Source organism: Diceros bicornis, chromosome 8 (genome assembly GCF_020826845.1).
Source record: "Diceros bicornis minor isolate mBicDic1 chromosome 8, mDicBic1.mat.cur, whole genome shotgun sequence".
Taxonomy (NCBI): domain Eukaryota; kingdom Metazoa; phylum Chordata; class Mammalia; order Perissodactyla; family Rhinocerotidae; genus Diceros; species Diceros bicornis.
The window spans coordinates 63,359,948-63,383,375 of NC_080747.1; the positions used below are offsets into that span (position 1 = coordinate 63,359,948).

A 23,428-nucleotide genomic window follows, 5' to 3' on the forward strand; every position below is an offset into this window, starting at 1 on the left:
CCTGCCTTGACATTTACTTCCCAGTCACTGGCATTTGGGGGCGCAGCTGGAGCCACCGCGCCGAGACCGAGCAGTGTTCCACTGACAGCCTCTCTCAGGGAGAGGTAAAGGTGCATTCGCGGTGGGAGGCCCCGCCCTGGATACACACCCCAAGATCCTCCCACGCTGTTGGTAAAACCCACGATGCGCTGACCGGATGGCCCCAGAGCGAGGAAGATGGATCAGGTCCACCTCGCGCACTTAGTCCGGCAGGAGTGGCGCGGTGTCGAGGTGAGGGGTAGCGCCAGGGCCTTTGAATGTGGGCATACCCTCTCCGGAATAGGTCCCTCCCCAAAGGAGGAGTGTGGACCCGGGTCGCGGGCCCTCGGCTGTTCCTGGGCAAGGACCACGCCATCTTCCCCCCCACCCCTCCGTGGTGTGACCACTTTTGATCCCGCCCCAGACAAAGGCAATCTGAACTCCAGCATAATAAGAGGATCAGGTTGCTCTGTCGGCATCCCTACACCCCTCTCTTCGCTTCTCCCCTTCCCCACGTGACTTTCTGGAATCTTTGCCAAAGCTCCGAGTCCCTGGGTCCGTTTTCACACCGAGCAAAGGAGAGAGGAAGGAGGGAAGGGAGGCAGAGGAAGGAGGGAAGAGAGGCGGAGCGTGTCCTTTAAACGCGGGGATCCAGAGAGGGCCTTATTTTGTGCGTTTCCAGGCGCTCTTGTCCGATGGCGTTGAGTTCGAGAGTCCTTTCCAGCCTCTCTAGCTCTTTGCTCTGTGCGTTTAAAATTATGGCTCCTCCTCCACTCCTGTAATCACCCTCCACCCTGCAGACCTGCCGCGGGGTGTACGGTGCGGAGGTGGCTGTTGGCGGGAGCAAGCCGCGCCCCCGCAGCCCTCCTCACCCCAGCGAGGGGCGGGCGCGAGAAAGTGGCGGCAGCGCCCCCCGCGCCGCGCCCGCGTCTTTCCTCGGAAGATTCCGAACAGTCTGCTGCAGGGAGCGCAGCCCGAGGCGGCGCCGGGCGGCTGCAGCGCCGGCGAGTCCCGGGAGCTGCCCGCAGCGCCGCACAAAGTTTCCTGCGTTGCGACCCCCCGCGGGCTGAGGTCCGCGGAGCCGGGTGGCCTGGCCAAGAAGGAGGGGTGGGTGGGTCTTTCTGGGCTCCCGGAGACCCTCTCTGCTGATGCAGCACCAACGTAGAGTGTCAAGCGAACTTTAAAAAGCTGCTTCGGAAGAACGTGCGCCGGGATCTCCACGGTTGGGGACCGCGGAAAGGACGCGTGCAGCCGGAGGGAAATACTGGAAGATCCAATCAGCCGGTGACCGGCAACTTTCGGGCGCGACTTTGCCGCGAACTGCGCTCAGGCTCCTCTTTCATTCTCCCAAGCTCAGCCCACGTTGGCGTCCTGCTTTGCTGGAGAGCTGGGCGCGCCCTCCACCCCGGCAGTGAGTGAATTGAATCCCCTGCCCGCCCTGGCGCCTCGGAGCTGATGTGAGCGGCGCTCTCGGCCTGTCCATCGCCTCATTTCCCCGGAGGTAACCGCCCGCCGACCCCCGCTCTCCGTGCGCCCCGGCCGGGGGCGCCGAAGCCAGTGTTTTGGCCGAGAGCTCGTTCTTGGATGCTGAAGGCTGGGCTCCTCCAGCGTGGGTGCCGAGGCGGCAATGGGTGTCTTCAAAGTGTGGCTCGCGGTGGCTCTAGCACTGGCGGAATTTGCAGTACTGCCTCATCATTCTGAAGGTGAGAGCGTGCTTCGTGTGTGTGTGTGAATGATCGTGCTGTTTAAAAAGCCCAGCGGGTTAATGGTGTTGTGGGTCGGGTGGAAGTTTTTTTGGGATGGGTGGGTGGGTGGGAGTGGGACTGGAGTGGGCTTTTCTGCGAAGATTCCTACTCCTGATTGTTTTGCATTCAGATCACAAGCCTCCCTCTCTGCCCTAAGTGCATTTGGGTGGGTGGGGGGCCGACTGAAGTGGCATCTCTGAAATTGGATTCTATTTTTTTTTTTTTTCCACTTGCCTGCTGCCTCCGAATGGAAAGAAACTACATGGAGCGTAGGTGAGGAGCGAACAATTGCTCTTACCTGCTCCTATGAAACATAAAATCCGGCACCTTAAAACCCTCATCACTCTCCTCTCCTCCTCGCCCCAATAAGTCTCCTGGTAAAGTCCAGTTAAGATTTTATAACCAGCTGGTTAGAGTGGTTTCTGGACGTAGGCAATTCGATTGCACCAAAAGAAGTCTCTCCAGTACGGAGAGGCACGAGCCTGCCTGCTTCCCTAGAGAAAAAGTGGTTAATAAGAGTTTAGCTTCATTATCTTACTTTGCCCTCTGCCTCCCGGTTTTCCTCCGGGGCTCCAACCTACGTGTAAAACCCGGAGGAGTTTTGGGGGGAGAAAAAGAAGGAGACTGTGGGAATTATTGTCGCCATGATAGTAAAAGCAATCTGGGCTTAGGCAAATAAATGAACCAATAAGTAAATCAAGAGTTTGGGGGTGGGATGGCGGGCCCGGGGACGCCAGGCGCTGCGAGCTCCCACCTGCTCCGAGGAGCCGGGAAAGTCGCCTGGCTAGTGCTTAGGGAGGGGGAAGGGAGCCGGCGGGCTGGGAGGAAGACAGCTTAATCCACAGCGCCGGGCTCTCGGCTTCCCCTCCCGGCTCTATTCATTATTCATCCAGCTGCGGGAAGACGAGTTCACCTGCCCGGCCGCAAATCAGAGCCGCTGCCGTGGCGGCGGGCGCCGGCAGGGGCGCCCTCTCCGCCCTGGTGCCGGGTGGGGACGACTCGTGCGTGCAGAGCCCGGGCGCCGGACCAGGGGCGGCGGGAGGCCTCGGGGAGGACAAAGCCCTGCCTTGGATCGACCTCCAGCCAACAGAACAGCTGCCTTTTCCTTGCTAGTTTCCCGGGAGAAAGTGGCGTGGCCTTGGAAGTCCACGCACAGCAGTGGGGACCTTCCTGTGGGTAAAGGTACGGCCTGCCCGCATCATCCCAGGAAGTATGTCAAGTGTGTACTATCCCGGGAAAAGCACGTCTGAGGCCTGAGCAGCCTTCTTCAAACAGCGCATAACCTGTAGAAATATGTCTTTATTGTATGTGTGCGTGTGTGCATACGTAAAAAAAAATAAAACTTATAAGGCTTAATTATAATAGTAAACCAGATGGGAAAGTCAACCCAGGCCACCCAAATCTGAACTTGAGACTTAAGAAAAATTACCTTTTCACTTGGTGGTGGCGCTTTCTTATTTAGAATGATATCCCAGCAACGCGGAAAACGTGCTCTCTCTGGTGCTCACCAGGCGGCAGTTGGAATGATGCAGATTTTCAGAACCAAATCTCTTGAAATTGCAAAAGTCATTATTATTAAGAGCCTGCAGGGCTCGTTCTTTGGAAGACTGGTTGATACAATAGGCAAAGTTTAAGCAAGTCCCAAGTCTCTAGATGGGGGAGGAGGAGTGCGGGGCGGGAGGGGCGCTATTCCTCCAAAGATTCTTTGGAAACTTTGCTTCTTAATGTTTCTTCCCACTTTCAGAGCATTCTAGAATCGTTTCACAAATTGGATGGATAGATGTCTGAGAGTTTACATCTAAGTCATAGTGATGCTTGTCTAATAATGAGTGAATGAATGAATGAATGAATATGCACATTTATTGAGCACATATTATTTGCCTGGCACTATGCTAAGCACTTTACATACTTTTTCTCCATTAATTTAATTAAGCCATATCAATCCCACAGCCAAAAGATCGGCTGTCATCTGATGAGAACTTTGATTTGGTTCTGTCAGAGTTTTCTTTTTCTCTTAAAAATAAGAGCATTGAGGTAAGGATGGCAAGCTTAAGGATCTTAGAGATTTCCTCAAGTTTTTATTATTAGCCTTGGCAAGGATTTTTAAAAATGAAAAAGAAGCATTCACATGTGTGCTTCTCTTGGTGTGACATACTCCGTGAAACTTTTGGGGCCCACGCCACGGCAGAATTTGTTGTTTCCTTCTCAGTGCTCAGAGAGCACGTCATACACTCTCCTAGCACACCAGTTAATAATCCTACAATGATAGTTGATAAAGATGTGGATTTAGTCTTCCTCATCTAGCTGTGTGCTCACTGAGGGCTTAGGATGGCTCCTGGTTGTTCTTACATCTCCAACTCAGCTCCTAGTACACAGTAGGTGCTAAAAAATATTGGTCAGATGAATGAGTATTGCCAAATCGCATCCTTTTGCATTAAACTTAGGCTGGCCTCTATGATAAGCTGCTCCATGACCTTGAATGAATCACCTAACTTCTTTGGGCTGTAGTTCTTTCATTTACCAAATGCAGATGTCAGCTAGATGATAGCTCTAAAATGCTTTTGCTGATCATCCTGTGTGGAAAAAAAAAAAAAGCTAAGTATTTGCTGCCTTATTTGTGGTCAGTTGCAACTTTCTGGTTCTGAATTTTATTTTAATTATTAAAAGAAAAAGCAATTTTTACAAGCAAATCATTGGCAGTGTTATTTTACGTTGTCTTATATTGCCAAGCTGCCAAACTACGATGATTTGAGAACTTAATAAAATCAAGAAGTCATAGAGAAATTTCTAGCAAACATGGCTGCTTTCTGAATCAGACAAGCTCTGCCATGACATTTTCTGGAGAAGCACATCTTGAGTTGTGTTGACCCATGGAAATCCTGTGAAGTTACACTAGATAGAACACATTGGCGTGGGGATAAGGAAAGATTATTGAATTAGAGGTCAAGAGAACTGAGTTCTAGTCTGCCACCCATCACGCCCCATGTGACTTTAGCCAGTCCCACAATCTTCCAGCCTTTTCCTATGAATGCCATTAAACAGAATACACTGAAAAGGGTCATTTGATAGACAATATGTTTGATTTATGGGTGGATCAGCATATTTGGTTCCACTCTTGGCTGGAGAGTTCCTTCTGTGTAAGATTCAGTGCTTAAAACTCTTTGTTAAGGAAGAGAAGACATTGGCTGGGGAAAATAGCCTATTTCTTCATTCTTTCATTCCACAAATCTTTATTGAGAGCTTATGTGTCAGGTTATATCTGGTGGGGTGATATAGACATCAAAAAAATAATCATAATACCAGGCCTCAAGGAGTTTGCATACCCAGAAATTGTTAATATCAGTAAAGTAGTAGGGATATATGAACACTGGGCGTTGGTGGGTTTCCCAATGTTGAATAATGACAACTTGGCATCTTTTGGCTTTTGCAACTACCTGCTAGTGGAAATAATGAGGTGTTGTATTGTCATAGGCTCTTATTTCCATCATATTACATTTCTGTTCTCCTCTGGAGACTGGATTCTGGGTGTTATCCTCTGCATATACATTGTTTAGTGAGGGCACAGCCATCTGTATTCACTGTTATGGACTTGAGTGGCAATATCACTCAATTTTATTCAGACATAAATAGTCATAAAATACTCTCCACCACATGGCTCAGGAGAGGGGAGGGGACTGCCACATGGCAAAGTTGGAACCGTGTGCCAAATCTTACAATAGTTCAAAAACAGTTGGCCCATTTTCATTTTAACTACTCTATTAATTAATCTAAATCCTGGTTGACAATAATCAGAACATGAGCTGTCCTGTCAGTCCAGAAAACAATTCTATTTTAACTGTTCCACAGTGTAAAAGCCATATGCTGAATTATAACACAACATAAAGCTTGAACATTTAAATGACAATTTGTGGCTGCTTGTTCCTAATGAGTCATGTTTTTGTGATACCAGGCTTTCCAAATCTTTTCATAGCTTATGGTCATATCTGGCACTATTTCTTTGAACTAATGGGTCTGACATTTTGTGGCTCTTGGATTTTTTTTTTTTATAATTTTATTTATTTTTTTCCCCCAAAGCCCCAGTAGATAGTTGTGTGTCATAGCTGCACATCTTTCTAGTTGCTGTATGTGGGACTCAGCCTCAGCATGGCCGGAGCAGCAGTGCGTAGGCGCGCGCCCGGTATCCGAACCTGGGTCGCCAGCAGCGGGGCTCGCGCACTTAACCGCTAAGCCACGGGGCCTGCCCGTGGCTCTTGGATTTAACTTCTCTAATTACTTAATTTACCAGGTACAGTTTCTATAGTGAACAGATTCAGGATGTGAGTACTGGTGCAAATTATATCTCAAATTTTCTCTGAAAATTTTAGATTTTATACAAGTGTCTCATAAAGGAGTACATTATAATGTGCAAAGGGGCTTAAAAACAGACATTTACTTATTTATTTATTTATTATTTTTTTTGTGAGGAAGATCAGCCCTGAGCTAACATCCGTGCTAACCCTCCTCTTTTTTTTTGCTGAGGAAGACCGGCTCTGAGCTAACATCTATTGCCAATCCTCCTCCTTTTTGTCCCCCAAAGCCCCAGTAGATAGTTGTAGGTCGTAGTTGCACATCCTTCTAGTTGCTGTATGTGGGACGCGGCCTCAGCATGGCCGGAGAAGTGGTGCGTCGGTGCGCGCCCGAACCGGGCCGCCAGCAGCGGAGCGCGCGCACTCAACCGCTAAGCCACGGGGCCGGCCCAGACATTTACTTATTTAAATGGATATGAAGGAACATTTTGCCTATGTGACCTGCAAGAAAGGAGCCAACCTCACAGGAGGAAGCTGCCAGGATCTCGGCTTCCATCTTGGCACTGTATGTGATCACTTCGCTCTGCAAAGCTTCATGCATTTTCTCACAGGGTGTTGGAATTTAAATTACCCAGCATCTCCACTGTATTCTATGCCCTGAAACTAGCTAAGTTCTTGGTCAGAGAACTTGAGCTCCTGTTGTCTCTTATTTTTCCTGTTTTCCTTGAAGAAGGCCAGTTTCTCCTAGATCTGTACCGTCTGTCAGAATTCACCTTGAGCTGGAGTTTCCTTTAAAGTTCAAATAAAGCCATAAATCAAAACCTTAGAGCTGCAATCATTCCAGTACTCTTGAAGAAAAAAAGTGATGAGTGGAGAGAGTAACTTTGATTTCCATAGTACATGAGTTGACCTGTTGGTGAAAAGGCCTCTGCTCTAGTGCAGAACTAGAAGCTGCACCCAGCGCCCAATGCCAACAAACCTCCCGACTTCAGCTGCTGGTGGGTGTGAAAAGTGTGCTAGTGTGGGAGAAATATGCTTGCTTTGGAGGACCGCATCTGGCATTGGGTGGTGATAAATGTTTGATAGGACTGGGCATCACACTGGAAAACTTTGTTTTCCCACGAGAGTAGACATGAGGTTTTGGAAGCTGTGTTAATGGAGACTCATTTGTACAGCTGCCTTCTGGGTAGAGAGCTGTTCTGTTTTAGGAAAGCCTTCAGAGGGTAAAGCTTATTTCTTTTGGAATTGTACATCCTAGAGCAACCCAAACTGAGTTACTTCCTTTTCCTAATGATGGAATTTATCGGCAGTTGCACACCATTCTGACTTGAGTCTCTAGCAGATGTTTGGCTTAGCCAAGTGTGTTTGGGATGACAGACTCAATGCTCCTTTATTTTTTCATGTTACAGTGAGTTTATGATGTCTATGTAAACTTTCAGAAATGGGTTTTGATATGAGTACTTGGATACTTCTTGAGATACTTGATTCCTTTTGGAGCAAGGTAATGCTAGGGAGGAGGGCAATAAGATCATTTGAGGAAGGTCTTATTCTAAAGGTTAACCTTTGTTTATTCTAAAGATTAAATTTTGTTCAATTGTACCTAAGTGATGATCTTTATTTTTTAAACATCAGAAGTAATTAAATATGTCCATTTAAGTAATTTAGAAATTCAGTTGTGTTGATATATATTTATTTGAGCTATATATATTTTATATTTATACATATGCATATATATCATATATGATTATTATATATATATGTATTTACATATACATATATATCTCAGGTATATATATTGTTTCTTGCGACATACCATAGACTGAAATAATAAGTCTTGGGAACAAGATTTCTTAAAGAAAAATATGTCAGTTAAGAAGAATTTCCTCCCAAGGTTTTATCTCAAGTTATTCTTATCTGAATGTCAAGGGCACAAAAGTCATTTCAGTAAATTTGCCCTCAGAGATCTTTGATTCAAATCCCAAGTGTAAATAGCCATCTCATTTTCTTTGAAGATTGTTCTTAATTCCAGTATTGGTGCATAAGGTAGACTAGACCTTTCCTGAGAAGTTACTGTTTTTGAGACTTCATGAATGATCTGTTAGAGGCCAGGCTCTGTAGTAAAATGTGTCCTTCCCTCTTTGGACAACAAGTGTGGCATATTATCAGATGTGCTTCTGCCTTGGTGTGTGTATGCTGTTTCAATCTGTTTTGCGCCCTCAGTTTCTGAGAGAGTAGCTGGTAGCACACTGCCCACATGTTTCTAGGTTAAATCAACACCTATTGTGCTGCTCAAAACTTGGTTGCGAATGTGTGTGTATGTTTTTTAAAATCAGGGTTGCAATTTTACAATGTTTTCAAATATAAAACTTAGAAAAGATTTATGTTATGATATGCTAGTTATTCAGAATATATAGGCTGTCCCATTGAAATTCAGCCTTCTTTTCCATTTGGAAGCAAATCATCTGTTGTTGTTTTATTTGGTGCTTAATGAATGGAAAATATAAAGATGTATCAGTACATAACCAGCCCATTAGGAAAAAAAATTGAGTGCAAAGAGGTTGAAAAGAGTCTTGGAGGTCAGAAATTCAACAGAAGTGTTCTTTTCAAATAACTACAGTCTACACCACTCTCCTATAAAATATTTTAGTATCCCTAAGATGGAACATATTGTGTTAAAGGCATGAAATAGGTAGTCAACCAGATAACTGAGTGGATGCCCACTACGTGAAGAGTTAGGGAAAACAAAGAAGTAGAAGCAGGCCGGCCCCGTGGCTTAGCGGTTAAGTGCGCGCACTCCGCTACTGGCGGCCCGGGTTCGGATCCCAGGCGCACACCGACGCACCGCTTCTCCGGCCGTGCTGAGGCCGCGTCCCACATACAGCAACTAGAAGGATGTGCAACTATGACATACAACTATCTACTGGGGCTTTGGGGAAAAAAAAGGAGGAGGATTGGCAATAGATGTTAGCTCAGAGCTGGTCTTCCTCAGCAAAAGGAGGAGGATTAGCATGGATGTTAGCTCAGGGCTGATCTCCCTCACAAAAAATAAATAAATAAATAAATAAATAAAAGTTAAAAAAAAAAAAAAAAAAGACGTAGAAGCAGTCCCTTTCCTAAGAGTACATATACAGCATAGAGGGGTAGATGCAACAGTTCCACATCCCTAGCAAGGGTGCCACAAGGAAGTACAAAGAATGAATTCACAAACGGATGGTGCAGGCACAAAGTGCTATGAGCTCAAAGGAGAAAGAGCATAATCCTGTGCACTGGAAAGCTTCGTGAAGGAGATGGGATCAAGTTTAAGGAACTTGAATAGACCAAAGGCATCTCCTTCAGGAAACGAAAATGAGCAAAGGCATTGAGATGTGAAAGTATTATCATGGGATCCTAAGTTAGCTTCTTGGGTTGGACTGGAGAATTTGTGTAAGCACAGAATGGCAGAGAGGCCTGGATAAATAAATTGGGTCTGGATTATGGAGACTTTTCTGATTTATCACAAAGGAAAATATACACTGTATTTATAGCATGCCATTATAAATACATTTATTTTGAAAATCAAATAATGAATTTTAATAATGCTTTCCCTTATGCATGTTCAAGAAATGTTGTTTTGGTGTACAAGGTTATATCCCCAGGGGCAGAATGCTCAAGCTTTTAAGATTTTGGAAAAAGTCCAGTTTGCTGATTATCATGCATGTAGATGCAATTTTAGCATAAGTCTGGGTGGTGCCTATTGGTCTTTATGCATCCCTTCTAATTCTTGTTTTGTTTTTCCCCACAGGTGCTTGTGTCTATCAGGGTTCCTTGTTGGCGGTAGGTCATTCTCCATCTATTTGGTTTATTTCTTTTGAATGTGAAATGGTTGATTGAGTGAGTGAGGTGACCCTATCATTGTAAAATATGTTTATTTTCCGTCATAGTTTGAGGATTATCCCTCATCCTGGCACAATCGTGCTCAATTACTTAATACCTTTTCCAGAGTGAATTAGTTCCATTCGGATACTCAGGTATTGGAAGAGAAATTGAAACGCCCAGTACACAATTTGCATTCCATGGCTGTCCTTTGTGTTCTTTCAATCAGAGAGAAAATTAGATCTCATTTTCTTGTCAGATATGAGCTAGGACACAATTTGTTTATCTTCGTGTCGCATTTGCTTCTTCGTTTGAACCCCCCTCCAAAAAAAAGTACTATTATTAAATTGAGTAAACTATGGAGGATTCTCTTCTATTGCTTTGAATTATAAATTTAAGTTTTGGTAAACAGCAAACAAATTAAGATTTTGTCTCTGAACCTTTGCCATGTAGAGTAGAATTGATTTTGAATTTAATGTCGGGATGACTTGGGGGAAAAGCTGATGCAAGTCTCCTGCATTTCTTTTCATTTATAACGTACTGTGGTGCATAACAGTGTGTTAAAGCCTTATTGAAAAGAGTGTCTACACTCCATCAACTCTAATAAATGGTGTGACAAGTCATTCTTCACCACTTTTTTATTTTGGTTTAATAAATGCTGTAATAAAAACAGAACTGAGGTAGTTGGAAAGGGCTTGCTCATTTACATCACAACCCGCTATTGACATGTGTGATATTAATAAGTCATCTTGGATTATCCTTGTGGTATTGAAATAGATGAGAAATATGCAAAATGTCCAAGAGTCTAGACAATTGTTGATGTTCACAGTAATATTCTTGAATCTGAACTTTATGTAATATAGTTACTGCTCTGGAGATGTATGTTTTTTTTTTCTTCCTTATACTTTTCTATTAAAAAATCAGGAGAAAGCCATGTTCCCTCTCTTTTTCATTCTGTGCCCTTAAAAGCCTACTTTTTCTTCTGTTTATTCTTTAATACATTTTAGGAATCACTTTAAAATCAAAGTGCTATAAAGTACATCATCAATTTTGGGAGCTATAGTAGATATATTATAGACAAGTCAGTTATCCATGTTAATACGGAGAGAATTGCTTATTATATAGAGTGCTTCATAATTTTTCAATATATTTTCGTAGCTATTGATCCCTCTGATACTGACAGTAGACTGGGGAAATAGGTAGGCCACCTGTTATCTTATACTGTCCCCTTTCTTAATGAAGAACCAAAGACGAGAGAGAGATTCTAGAGATTTGCTAAAGGTAATTGACCAGTAAGTGGTGGACCAGAGCAAGACAACCTGTCTTCTTTCTGTTATTCCACTTTTATCTGAAGAAAAGTGGCTAAACTATCTTCTATATTTGATGTTGCTATGTGTTATTGTACATTTGAATATGAAAGTGTCAAGTACTTGGAGAGGTCAGTTTAATCAAGTTAAAGGAGATACTGTCTAGTTAATTTGCATTTAACAGATGATCTTGCTCCTCTCAGTTCTGTGTCCTGGCTGATCCCAGGGCTCATGGCTGCTCAGGGCTAGTAGGCTGTGCTCTAGTGCACCAGCACACTCCTGACCCCTCCAGTTGACTTCTTTGCTTATACCAAGACTCTGCTACATTTGTTCCTAAACTTCCTCAAGCCTGATGTACTTACTTATTATTGTAGTTCTGAAATTCAATCAGAAAGACAATACATTTATTACAATAATAAAGATTATTATTAAGCAAATATTTATTGAGTGACAACTGTGGACCTGCTAGTCTAGGCACTGAGAATACACCAGTGAAGAAACAGACAAAATCTTTGTCTTCGTGAAGCTTGAATTCTAATGAGTAAAATATATAGAATATCAGGTAAGTGCTGTGGAGAAAAACAGTATGGAGGTGGGGAGATAGAAAAGGCTGAAAAGGGGATGAGGTGGCTACTTGGAATAGGGTGATAGGGAAGACCTCACTAAGAAGGTGACGTTTGAACAGAGAACTGAAAGAGGCTATTATAAGAACTAGCCCACTAGATACCCAGGCGAAGAGAAAAGTCTGAAGCAGGAGCTTGCTTGACCATTTGAAGAGGTGGGTGGAGGTCACAGTAGCTAGAGCGCATGATGCAGGCGGAGGATGGCAGGAGACAGGTCAGAGAGATGGACAGAGGACAGAGCTCGTGGGCCTTAGCTTGTCCTTTCAGTCAGGTGGGTGAGCCACTGGAGGAGCCAGAGCAGAGGAATGACAAAGTCTGACTTATAGTTTAATTAAACTGCTGAAATGTGAATGTGAAGAGAAATAGCATTCTTGTTTCTAGGGAAACTACGTTGAATACTTTAAAAAGACTCCATAGAGGTGAGTCACTAAAAATTTGCTGTCAAATTAAGTGTGAAAGAAACAACTATGAAAGATTGGGGAAAAACACAAAAATCTAGAGGGATTCTGCATTCAGATTTATTTGCAACCACTTTAAGTTCTCTTTTCATTTTAAGGAATTTCAAACTGGCAATGGTAGATGACGCACCGTGGACATAGTTAATTGTCTGCATAATTCATTGCTGCTCTCTCTCTACATGACCTGGTCTTGAAGAAAGGCATTGTACCTACATCAGTGTGATTGAATGAATGTACCTTTATGCACTTTGAATTAAAATAAAGAGTTTAAGAACATTTATATACTATTCTGGGGTCTCTGATTAAACAACTCTTTGAGTGAGAGAGTTTCTATGGTAAGAGGCTTCAGCAGTAAGGAGCTGGCTATGAAGATGGTGGTATGACGTCCCTGTCCCAAATCCTGTAAATTCTACCCACGCACATTTTGGAGCTAGGAGTGACTTCAGAGATCATGTAGTCCGAACTCTCCATTTTATAGCTGAGGAAACTAGGGCAGGGATGAGAAGTTCTTGAGGTTCATTCATTTCTCAGGCTTGTGACCAGAAGTGGAGAGTGGGTTTGGTTGGAAATGGCAAAGCATCAGCTTTACCCAGAAGAATTCCGTAAAACCTATCAAGCAAATGAGAACGCGGATCTAGGCACTGGCTGCTAGTTGCTAACCCTCAACCTGTCTTGTGAGGATTCCTCCCACTGATACCTTTTCAGTCTTATCACCTATTGCCTAGGGAGCTGCCAGATATGGTGGAACATTCGTGGCCCTTGTAGTGTGACAGAGCTCATTTTGGTTCTTCCTCTTCTGCTACAAACCAGCTTTGTGACCTAGAGCAAGTTACATAACCTTCCTGAATATCTATTGCCTCCTATGTGAAATGGAGTTTTTGTAAAGAAGATAAAATGGGGAAGACACTCAGAAGCAGTGCCTGGCATGTGTGTTTGTGCCATAACAAAATTCCTCTTTACCAACCCAGAAGAAGAACAAGAGGAAGGGACAGTTATTAAGCACCTACTATGTATTTCATTCCTTCAACAATCTGAGGAAGTAGGTTTTGACTTGACTTTACAGAAAAGGAAACTGAGGCTCAGAAAGTATAAGTCGTGTGTCCAAAATTACACAGCTAGTCAGTGCTGGAGGAAGAGAGAGTTCAAACCAGGTTCTGACTCTAAAGCCATTTCACTGAGCATGCTGTTTCTCACATCCAGCCCGTCTGCTTGTTGTCTCTGAACACGACTGGCTTATTTCACCTTCAGTCCTATGTGCCCGCCCCCTCCTTGCTGCACCTGCCGTGCAGTTGTCTCTGCCAGTCTCTGCCCTGACCTCCTGCAAAAGCCAGCTGTCCCTGGCTGACCCCTTCCCACTTAACTGAGGCTCTCCTGCACTGGTGTGCACTAAAGTCACCACACAATGCAAGAAACGTTTAGGGGGTCATTCCATCTTAAAAAATATATAATATATGCTATATTACATGTATATGCACACAAACACACATATACTCACCACAATGTGTTGTGTTTCCCAACAGCTCTATGGACTTGCGGTGACATCCTGGGGTGCTTTGTTTCTAAGCCGCGTCTCAGTTATGTACTAACTTCAGCTGTCTCTCTTCTCCTTTCTTTAACACTGTCTTCCCTACCTTTGTCTTCTTTCCATCCTCAGATCAGAAATTACCAGAAGGGATTTACAATACTCAGGAAGGTCCTATACCTTGAGAAACACTGCATAGTCTATATTTGGGAGTGTTTCTTACACAATACCCAGGCACCCCTGGGCTCTCAGGACTTTCTCCGAAGCCAGCCCTTGTGAAGGAGAGAGAGTGAGCATGTTAAATCAGGAATCCGTCAGAGGGAAACCACCTAGTGAATATGTTTAACTGTGTAGGGGCATCGAGTGTGAGGAGGAAAATACATTTTTTATTTCAAAGTTTTCACTTATCTCTTGTTCTTTTCCAACGATATTGAGTAAAAAGAATTTTACTTTCCTTTGGCATAACCATGAGCAAACAATTCTCTTCTATTAGGTTCTTACTGGGGGTGGATGGTTGAACTCTTCCCCTTAGTTTTTACACCTGTAGGATGGAGATGAACTATTCCCTCACAGGGTTGCTGTGAAGGTTAAAGGAGGTCAACACGCAGCACTTAGCGCAGTGCGTGTGACCTGCAATGCCCAGCACAGGCTAGCTGCGGTTATTGTTGCTGTAAAGCAGTTGTGTGTGGCAGAGGTGGACACAACTACTTTGCTTCCCTAGATCAAAGTGTTAAGCGTTGGATTTTTCCTTCTTGGAATACTTTTGCTCACAAATGCTGACAAAGTAAATCACAAGGCACTAACTTTTTCGAAAGAAAGAAAAAGTTTTCAAGGATAATTAAAAATGTGCAGTGTTGGGGCCGGCCCCGTGGGGTAGTGGTTAAGTGCCTGCGCTCCGCTGCTGGCGGCCCGGGTTCAGATCCCGGGCGCCCACCTATGCACTGCTTGTCAGGCCATGCTGTGGCGGCGTCCCATATAAAGTAAAGGAAGACAGGCACAGATATTAGCTCAGGGCCAGTCTTCCTCGGCAAAAAGAGGAGGATTGACATGGATGTTAACTCAGGGCTGATCTTCCTCACACACACACACAAAAAAATGTGGAGTATTTACTATATATAGTACAACACAGTGGAAAGATCTAGGCTTTGGAGTTTGAATCTTGGTATTGCTGCACACCTGCTATGTGGTCTCAGATATGATGTTTTATACAGCGAGTCTCAATTTTGTCTTCTATATAATGGGGATTATATTCCTCATAGGGTTGATGTGAGGATTCACCGAGAGCAAGCTTGTGAAGGAACCCAGAACTGTGCTTGGCAAGGAGCCGGCTCTCACATCATCTAGGGGCAACAAGATGTCGGGGTTGGAAATGACTGAGTGATAGAAGCCAGGGTGTCTTGGTTTGGGTGCTGGCTCTGTAATTACTAGCTATGTAGTGTTGAGTCAGTCACTTGAATGAAATGAGGTCTCAGTTTCTAAATTTGTGAAATGAGAGAGTTAGATTAGTTCCTCTCCAAGATTTCTTAGCAAAGTGCTATCCAATAGAACTTTCTGTGTTGATGGAAATGTTCCATAGCTGCGCTGTCCAATATGGTAGCCATGAACCATACGTGCTTATTGAGTACTTGAAATGTGGCTAGTGACACTGAGGAACTGAATTTTAAATTTTTCTTATTGTTAATTAAAAAATTAAAATTTAAATAGCCACACTTGGCACATGGCTACTATATTGGGCTGTGCAGCTTTAGAGCTTTAAAATTCTTAATGTACTTGAGAACTTAAGCTTGAATTATAGTCTCATAGACGTTCTCATCCTGGGTGAAGGCTCACTCTAGTGTTGTTAGCAGTTATGAGGAAGGTCGCAAGAAATTTGTTAGAGCACCTGAGTTTGCTCTTTGTCTGTTTATATAATTTAAACAGTTTTAAAGTCATCTCTGTTACAACAGTACTCTCCCCATATTTTCCTTGAATAAAAGAAAAGGGGTGGAGTCACAGCTGAGCCCTCACCTGCAATCAATCTTGCCTATTCCATTAAAATTTTCCCAGCTTTATTGAGGTATAATGATAAATAAAAATTGTATGTATTTAAGGTGTACAACTTCATGGTTTGATATACATATACATTGTGAAATAGTCACCATAACCAAGCTAATAAACATAACTATCACCTCACTTCATTACCATTTTCTTTCTTTGTTTTTTTTTTTTTTGGTGGTAAGAACGCATAAGATCTACCCTCTTAGAAAATTTCAAGTATACAATACAATGTTGTTAACTATAGTCACAATAGCTCTCCAGAACTTGTTCATTTTGCATAAGGGAAACTTTGTATCCCTTGACTAACCTCTCCCACTTTTCTGCTCTCCCCAGCTCCTGGCAACCATCATTCTAGTCTCTGCTCTATGAATATAACTATTTTAGATTCCACATAAGTGAGATCATGTAGTATTTGTCTTTCTGTATCTGGCTTATTTCACTTAGCCTAATGTCCTCCAGGTCCAATGTCCTCCAGGTCCATCCATGTTGTTGCAAATGGCAGGATTTCCTTCTTTTTTAAGGCTAAATAATATTCCATTGTATATATGTACACCACGTTTCCTTATCCATTCATCTGTTGATGGATATTGAGGTTGGTTCCATATCTTGGCTATTGTAAATAATGCTGAAATGAACATGGGAGTGCAGATCTCTCTTCAAGATCCTGATTTCATTTCCTTTGGACAAATACCCAGAAGAGAGATTGCTGGATCATAAGGTAGTTCTATTTTTAATTTTTTAAGGAAGCTTTATACTGTTTTCCATAATAGCTGTACCAATTTACATTCTCATCAAGGATTTACAAGGGTTTCCTTTTCTCCACATCCTCGCCAACACTTGTTATCTTTTGTTTTTTTGATAACAGCCATTCTAACAGGTGTGAGGTGATATCTCATTGTGGTTGTGATTTGTATCCATTAAAATTTTTACAAAATATTTTTGGTGTTTGGTCAAAGTCTGATATAGTTGTGGAGTGTTATCCACTGTTTATATTGTGGCAGAAAAAAATGAAAACTTCTTGTCTAATCTGTAGGCTTTGTTTATTAGGCTTAAGGAGGATTAGGGAAGACAGCTCTTCAGTGCTAGTGTTCTTTTAAAAAATAGGTGTGCTATAGCATTACTTTCTTTTATTTGAAACTTTAAACAAAAGAGAGAGCCCATAGAAATGAAAATGTCGCAGACTTGCACTTGTACTGGTATTCATCAACATGCTCAAGAGATTTTATGGAGAAGAGAAATGAATAAAATTTGGAAACTTTCCCTAGTAAGTGCTCAAAGTCCCCCTAAACCCTTAGTGAATCTTGGTCAGTGGCTACTATTAAACATCCTGAACTTCTCAGGAGTTGGAGGAATACCTGGCATCCTGTGGATATACTCAGAGGGGAAGCCATAAAATCAGCCGTTCCTTAATTTCCCTTAACAGTGCTATTGGGTATTGTAGGATATCGCTGTTTTTCATTATAGCCTAAGAAGAATTCATCATTTTTTAATGCCTCTGGTCCTTCCTCATTTATTTTTAAATCCTGAGTAATATGCGTTTAAGTGGGGAGAATACTCTTCATTAAAATGTACTTATTCTGGGGTAACTTTATTTTTTTTGCTGAAAACCAGTAGCAAATCATCACTGTGCTGGTGCTGGAATAAAGTTTGGGAAGTAATGAACTTCCTTTAACTAGAGGTATTCAAGTGGAGACTGGACAGCCAGCATCAGAAATGAGATAGTGGTGGCTTGGTCTAGATGATTTCCAAGGGCCCTTTGTATTTGGGTTCTTACTTGTGTGGATTGAAGGTTAGACCTATGCGTTTCTGCCTAAGGAAGCCCTTAGAGAGGGTGAGAAAATCTCCCAACTCCAGCGTACAATGATGCATTTCTTCCGAGTGAGCGATTTTATACCCTTGGGTGCCAGGTGGTGGGAATTGGGCTCTAGGTGCCTCAGATGATTCTTTTTGCCTTGCTGGGTTTTTATAAATTGTCCATCATAATCAGATGTGCTAGTTTCCTCTTTGGGGATTTATATCTTCTAAGAATAATACAAGAAATTTTGTGCTTCTTTGGTGAATAATCCATATGCGTTTTCATTCTTATTCATATTCTTGTGGTAGAAACAGATGTTTTAAGTTAACAAACACATTTCTTATGCTTTGTTTTGAATTTAGAAAATGCAGCTGAGCTTGGCAGCCATATTAATTTGTTCAAACTTTAAAGTTTGTTTCGTTTTTGCTCCAAATTGCTTTACAACCTAGTACCTCATTTTGGTTTTTTTTTCTCCATTTGTCTGTTTATAACTACAAAATATATACATATACATATATTTCTTTTATACATAGTACATTTATACATACAAATGTATATATTCCCCAGAAAAGAACTGTCACTCATTTATGACACCTCATGGTATTATCTTGTCATAGTTTACTTACTTTTTAAAGCCCTCTGCTTACGAAGGGAAAAGATAATATATAAATATCAAATGACAATTATGAGTTAAGCCAGCTTATGTTTGCTCAGAATTTGAATGACAAATGTCTAAAGAAAGTTGGCTTTGGAAATTTCATATGGATGGCATTTTGCTTCTGTGACAGGAAGGGACGCTTAAATATAAAATTGGCACAAAATAATTTTAAAAAATCTGAGAAGTTTTGTGTAAAATAAGTGCATAGCCTCTGGTATCCTAGCTAAGTTCTTTTTAGCAATGATTTTTTAGGCTTCCAGAGTTAATAAAGTAAATGAAAGAAAGGAGGAAAGGGAAAAGCTTTCATATTAAGAAACAGTTTATTGTCAGTACCCAGGAGGCCCTTGAGTTTGGGCCATGACCTATGAGTTCTTTCCTGACAGCTCCCAAGATTGGTTATTTATTAAATTTATGTCATTCCTTTCTTCCAAGGGGAAATTGAATGGGTGGCGGAGGGGCTGGAGAGAAGGAGGTGTCTACACTCAAGAGCAGATTTCATAGTTCCTCGTGCCTTACGTGCTTGAAATGGTTTCGTAATAACAGGAGAGAATTATTAACAGAAATGCATACTTATGCTTTGATGCTCCTACTGTACTGAATTTCCCTATAAGCCAGAGGGAACTTGGTCTAAGAGATGAGAGAACAGAAACAGAAGAAACCCTAGCCTGAAATTAGTGGCTATGAAGAAACCTCTCTCTCTCATATTTGCCGTAGGTATATGCAGTAGTGGTGATCCAACCAGATTCCAGATGTTTATTGATCGACTTCCCTGTGCTAGAAGCTATGAGTTATATCCCCAGGTCATGTAGTAGCAGACTCTAGGTTGTCTACCCAACAGCCTGTTTTCTCCTTTTCTTTGCTGGCAAAGTCCGGATTGTTTTCCCAGTCCCCACCCCCTCCCCACATGACTTCTGTAAGTCCTAATTGTAAGCTAATTAGGAAGTTTACATTCCTTTGCCAGTATTGGTTTAGGAGTGAGTATATAACCTAGTTGTGGCTAATGCGATATGCGTGGAAGTCTAAGTTTTTGGGTGCTCGAAAGTGCCCCCATAAATAGCACCTCTTTCCCCCTAGTTCTGAACAAGTTGAGAAATAAAACAAAGAATAAGTATAGAAGTAAAAGTATCACTTTGTTTTTTAATCAATGAAGCTAAGGTGAAAGATATAGCTTTAATTTTCTTAGCCAAATGGGCTTACTGATTCTGAAACCCCAGAATCAGGCAGGCTTATGCATTCACAGACAGAGCTTCCCTGGGGCAGCTTTCTCACATAGAAGGGCTCAGGTAAGAATTGCTTTTTGGAGAAGTAGGGGAAAACTTAAGCTCTTGGTTGATAGGTTTGTTCTCTAGAGGAGGAAGGAAGACAGAACTGAGTTAAGCATGCCCAGTTAGTCTTTTAAATTTACCAGTTAGATAAATCATGCCACCTTCCTAGGGATAAGAAAGGCCTGAAATTATATGTTGATATCCCGTCACAAGAAGGAAACCTCAGGAGAAAGAATTCTCCACTAAGGGGAGATTTTTAAACTTATTCTTTGAACATTGGCCCATGTTCAGAAGATGCAATCCCTGGAGCTGTTGCAAGCTTTTTGCAACCATTAGAAAACCTAGCCAGCACATGGAGGTTGGTGGAGGAGAAAGATGCAAAGAGTTTGGTTCCTAAAGGAGTTTGCTTGTTGATCTGCTGACTTAACCAGCACAGGAACTGACCTTCCTGGGGAATTGTTATATGAGCTAAGAAATTCCCTCATTGCTTAAGCCATATAAATAGGATTTTATAACCAATACGTACCCTACAATCAGATAATGAACTCAGTTCAAAGCACTTTGGGATACATGTCAGTATAGGAGTACAGCAGCACAGTTAAGGACCCGAGCTCTAGATTCAGACTTCCTGAGTTTGAGTCTGAGCTCTTCACTACTGTCTGACCTTGGGTAAGTTACTTACCTCACCTTTGAGATAGGGATAACAGTTGTGCGTATATTACAGAGCTGTTGCAAAGATAAATGAGATAATACATGAAAGCACCTGGGATATAGTAAGTAGTAAGTACGTGCTAGCTTTGAGAATACTGTTATTCAATGAGGAAACCACTTTTGATCTTGGCCTTGAAATATGTGTCAGTTTAGAACTGGGAGAGCTGAGGCAAAGGCTCTTAAGATAGAGGATCAGTATGAGTGAAAGCATAAACAGCAGAGGTAGTCCAGTTTGATTGAAGTGTGCGAAGTGATGAGTGAAACACTGAGAAGGGATTTTTAAACTCCAGATCACCTAGGGCCTGGAATAAGGCATTTGAATTACATTCTGTAGGCAATGGAGACCCTTTGAGATGGAAATCATTTGCTCTTGAATTCTAACTCTGTCACTACAAACTGATGAGTGTATTGTTGGAAGTGAGATATCATGGCACCCTCCTCTGCTATATTCCTCCCTGTCCTCGTTCTCACCAGGTCCAGATGTAGTTTCTCTGTTAAGCTTAGGAAAGGGTGTGATGGCTCCATGTAACTGATCATCATTGCTGAAAAAAAAGATCAGTTTGCAGACATATTCTTACCGTGAGTCAGTGCTGTTATGTTCATTATTAGTGAGTTCAGCAAAAACGAGTTCATCTGGCATTATGTCAAGTGAAACTCCCTATTAATAGGCATTAATCCACTCCTTTAATATTGATGTTCATAATGATGCCCCCCAAGGTGGTGGTAATAATCTTTTTCCTTTCTCTTTAATCTAGTCGGCATTTCTCATTTCTCCTTCACAATTTGCAAAAATTAAATTATGTTCTGGATAGTATTGGGATATGTACTTTATACATTTTACTGTATTAAAAATAATTTTTTAATGGAAACCTGGTTATTTTATATGTACTACCCCAGATTTCGAAGAGTATAATTTTTCTCCCTGTTGGACAACAGAATTTGCTATCTTTTTGTTTGCTTCTAGAGTTTTATCAGATTTATCAATTCCTACATTTAAAATGTGTTTTTTAAGGGAAAGATCAAGTGTGGTAAGATAGATACTTTAAGGAATAGTAGGACCTCTTAAAAAACATGAACTGCTAGAAAAGATTTTTAATAAGTTGAGGATTTAGGAGGAGAAGAGAGAGGAAGATTTTATGGGAATAAGATAACTCAAGTGCATATGAGAAGGAGAGAAACTCATGTTAAATGGCTGCTTTCGTTACCACTTTGGTAGAATGAATTAAGCTGTTGAAGAAAAAAATGTTTTTTTCTATTTCTTACTGTTTCACTGATGACTTGGAGGAAAAACCTCAATAATAACAGTCAGGAGATGACTATAAAGCATAATAAATACTGTGAGCATCAAGACATGTATATTCCTATGGGGTGTTTTTATGCAAATTTATTAAAGTCAAGGATACTCAGTAAGGAGATTGTATCTTTAAAACTAAGAATTCCTTTTTTTTTTGTACAATAAGTAAATTATTAAGAAGAAAACAATTTAAAAAGAGTAAACAATAGTGTTGTTTAAAAACCAAACTACAAAACTTGACTATCATTCCAACTTTTGAGAATGATAGCTTTCTTTTTTGTTTTTTCTGAATGAAAATGGTGATATTGTTTTATTACATTGAAAGTATCAAAAGAAAAGAACCAGACAAACATAAAAGGTAAAAAGAAGGGAAAAGTCTCCATTAATTCCAGTAATTCTACAAGCAAAAATAATTACTACTAAATATTAGATGAATTTATTGCAGAACTTTTTCTGTAAGTGTTTGTTTAACAGAAACATGTGTCACAATATGCGTATTGTTTGGTCACTTGTTTTTTTATTTAATACTGTATAATGAATATCTTTCTATGCAGTTCATACAGATCTACATTGTAAATCCATCATGGATAGACTAAGTTATTTTAGCCATCCGTATTGATTGGTATTCATATTAATTGCAATATTTTGGTATCATAAGCAACACTGTGGTGAACATTCTTGCACACTTTTCAGTTATTTTTTGAGGGTAAATTACTTCTTCACGGTAAATTTCAATTATTTCCTGCGGGTAAATTCCTTAGAAATACAACTTTTGAGTCACATGATACACATTGTTTTAAAGCATATTTGTGTACACATTTAATGCATATTATCAAATTGCCCTTCAGGGAAGTTGTACCAATTTTCACTCCTATTAGCTGGTATTAGTAGAGAATTCTGATGTAAGGATAAAACCAACACTTGATTTTTGAATGACTGATTTTTTTGTGTGTGTGAGGAAGATTGTCCCTAAGCTAAAATCTGTTGCCAATCTTCCTCTTTTTGCTTGAGGAAGATTGTCCCTGAGCTAACATCCATGCCAATCTTCCTCTACTTTGTATGTGGGACACCACCACAGCATGGCTTGATGAGCAATGTATAGGTCTGCGCCTGGGATCCAAACCCATGAACCCCGGGCCGCCACAGCGAGCGTGTGAACTTAACCACTACGCCACCGGGCCAGCCGCTGAATGATTGATTTTTAAAAGTTGTTGGAATAGAAGACAATATTGATGAATTTGATAAAAATTTAGAACTGTCTAACAAGGTAAAACTAAAAAAACCCCCAGTAGAATATAGATTTTCAAAGAATTAGTGTTTTTAAAGAATTACTTAGTATTTATAAAGAATTCATGCAAATATTTAAGAATACCACCAAACTTTAGGAATTAAACTGGCTAAGAATAAAAATAGAGAGTTCACATAAGAGAAAATACAAGAGGCAAATAACCAGGTAAAAACTAAGCCAATAATGGGATATCACCTTACACCTATTAGCAAAGAATTTAAATGATCAAATCCAGTTTTGATGAAACTCCTGGGAATTTGCCCTAAGGAATTAATTTAGAAGAAAGAAAAATTATACATAAAGAAGTGTGCTTTCTAGCATTATTTATATAATAAACTAAAAAGTTATCTTACTGTCTATATGAGAGGATTAAGTAAATCATCATAGATTAAGTTGACATGGGACATTATATAGCCATTAAAATAATAGATGTGAAGACTATCTAGCCATGTAGACACATTTATGAGTTAACGTTAAGTGAAAGGCAGAGTACTCAATTCAAACCCTGTGGTTAAACTATTTTTACAAATGTGCCTTTCTGTGATTGGAGTCTGATAAGGGGGAAAAAA

General features: G+C 41.3%; 1 protein-coding gene across 8 annotated transcripts in view; it reads left to right on the top strand.

Moving 5' to 3' along the window:
- Positions 1–460: 460 nt before the first annotated feature.
- Positions 461–23,428, top strand: part of FRAS1 (Fraser extracellular matrix complex subunit 1) — a 420,704-nt gene continuing 397,736 nt past the window's right edge. For 5 of the 8 annotated variants that reach the window (XM_058547329.1, XM_058547330.1, XM_058547331.1 and 2 more), the window contains exons 1-2: positions 461–1,721; positions 9,831–9,862. In XM_058547329.1, the coding sequence (XP_058403312.1) occupies positions 1,646–1,721; positions 9,831–9,862 (108 nt within the window). In that variant the 5' untranslated portion in view covers positions 461–1,645. The remainder of the gene's footprint in view (positions 1,722–9,830; positions 9,863–23,428) is intronic. The other 3 variants (XM_058547333.1, XM_058547335.1, XM_058547337.1) reach the window with 2 other exon arrangements.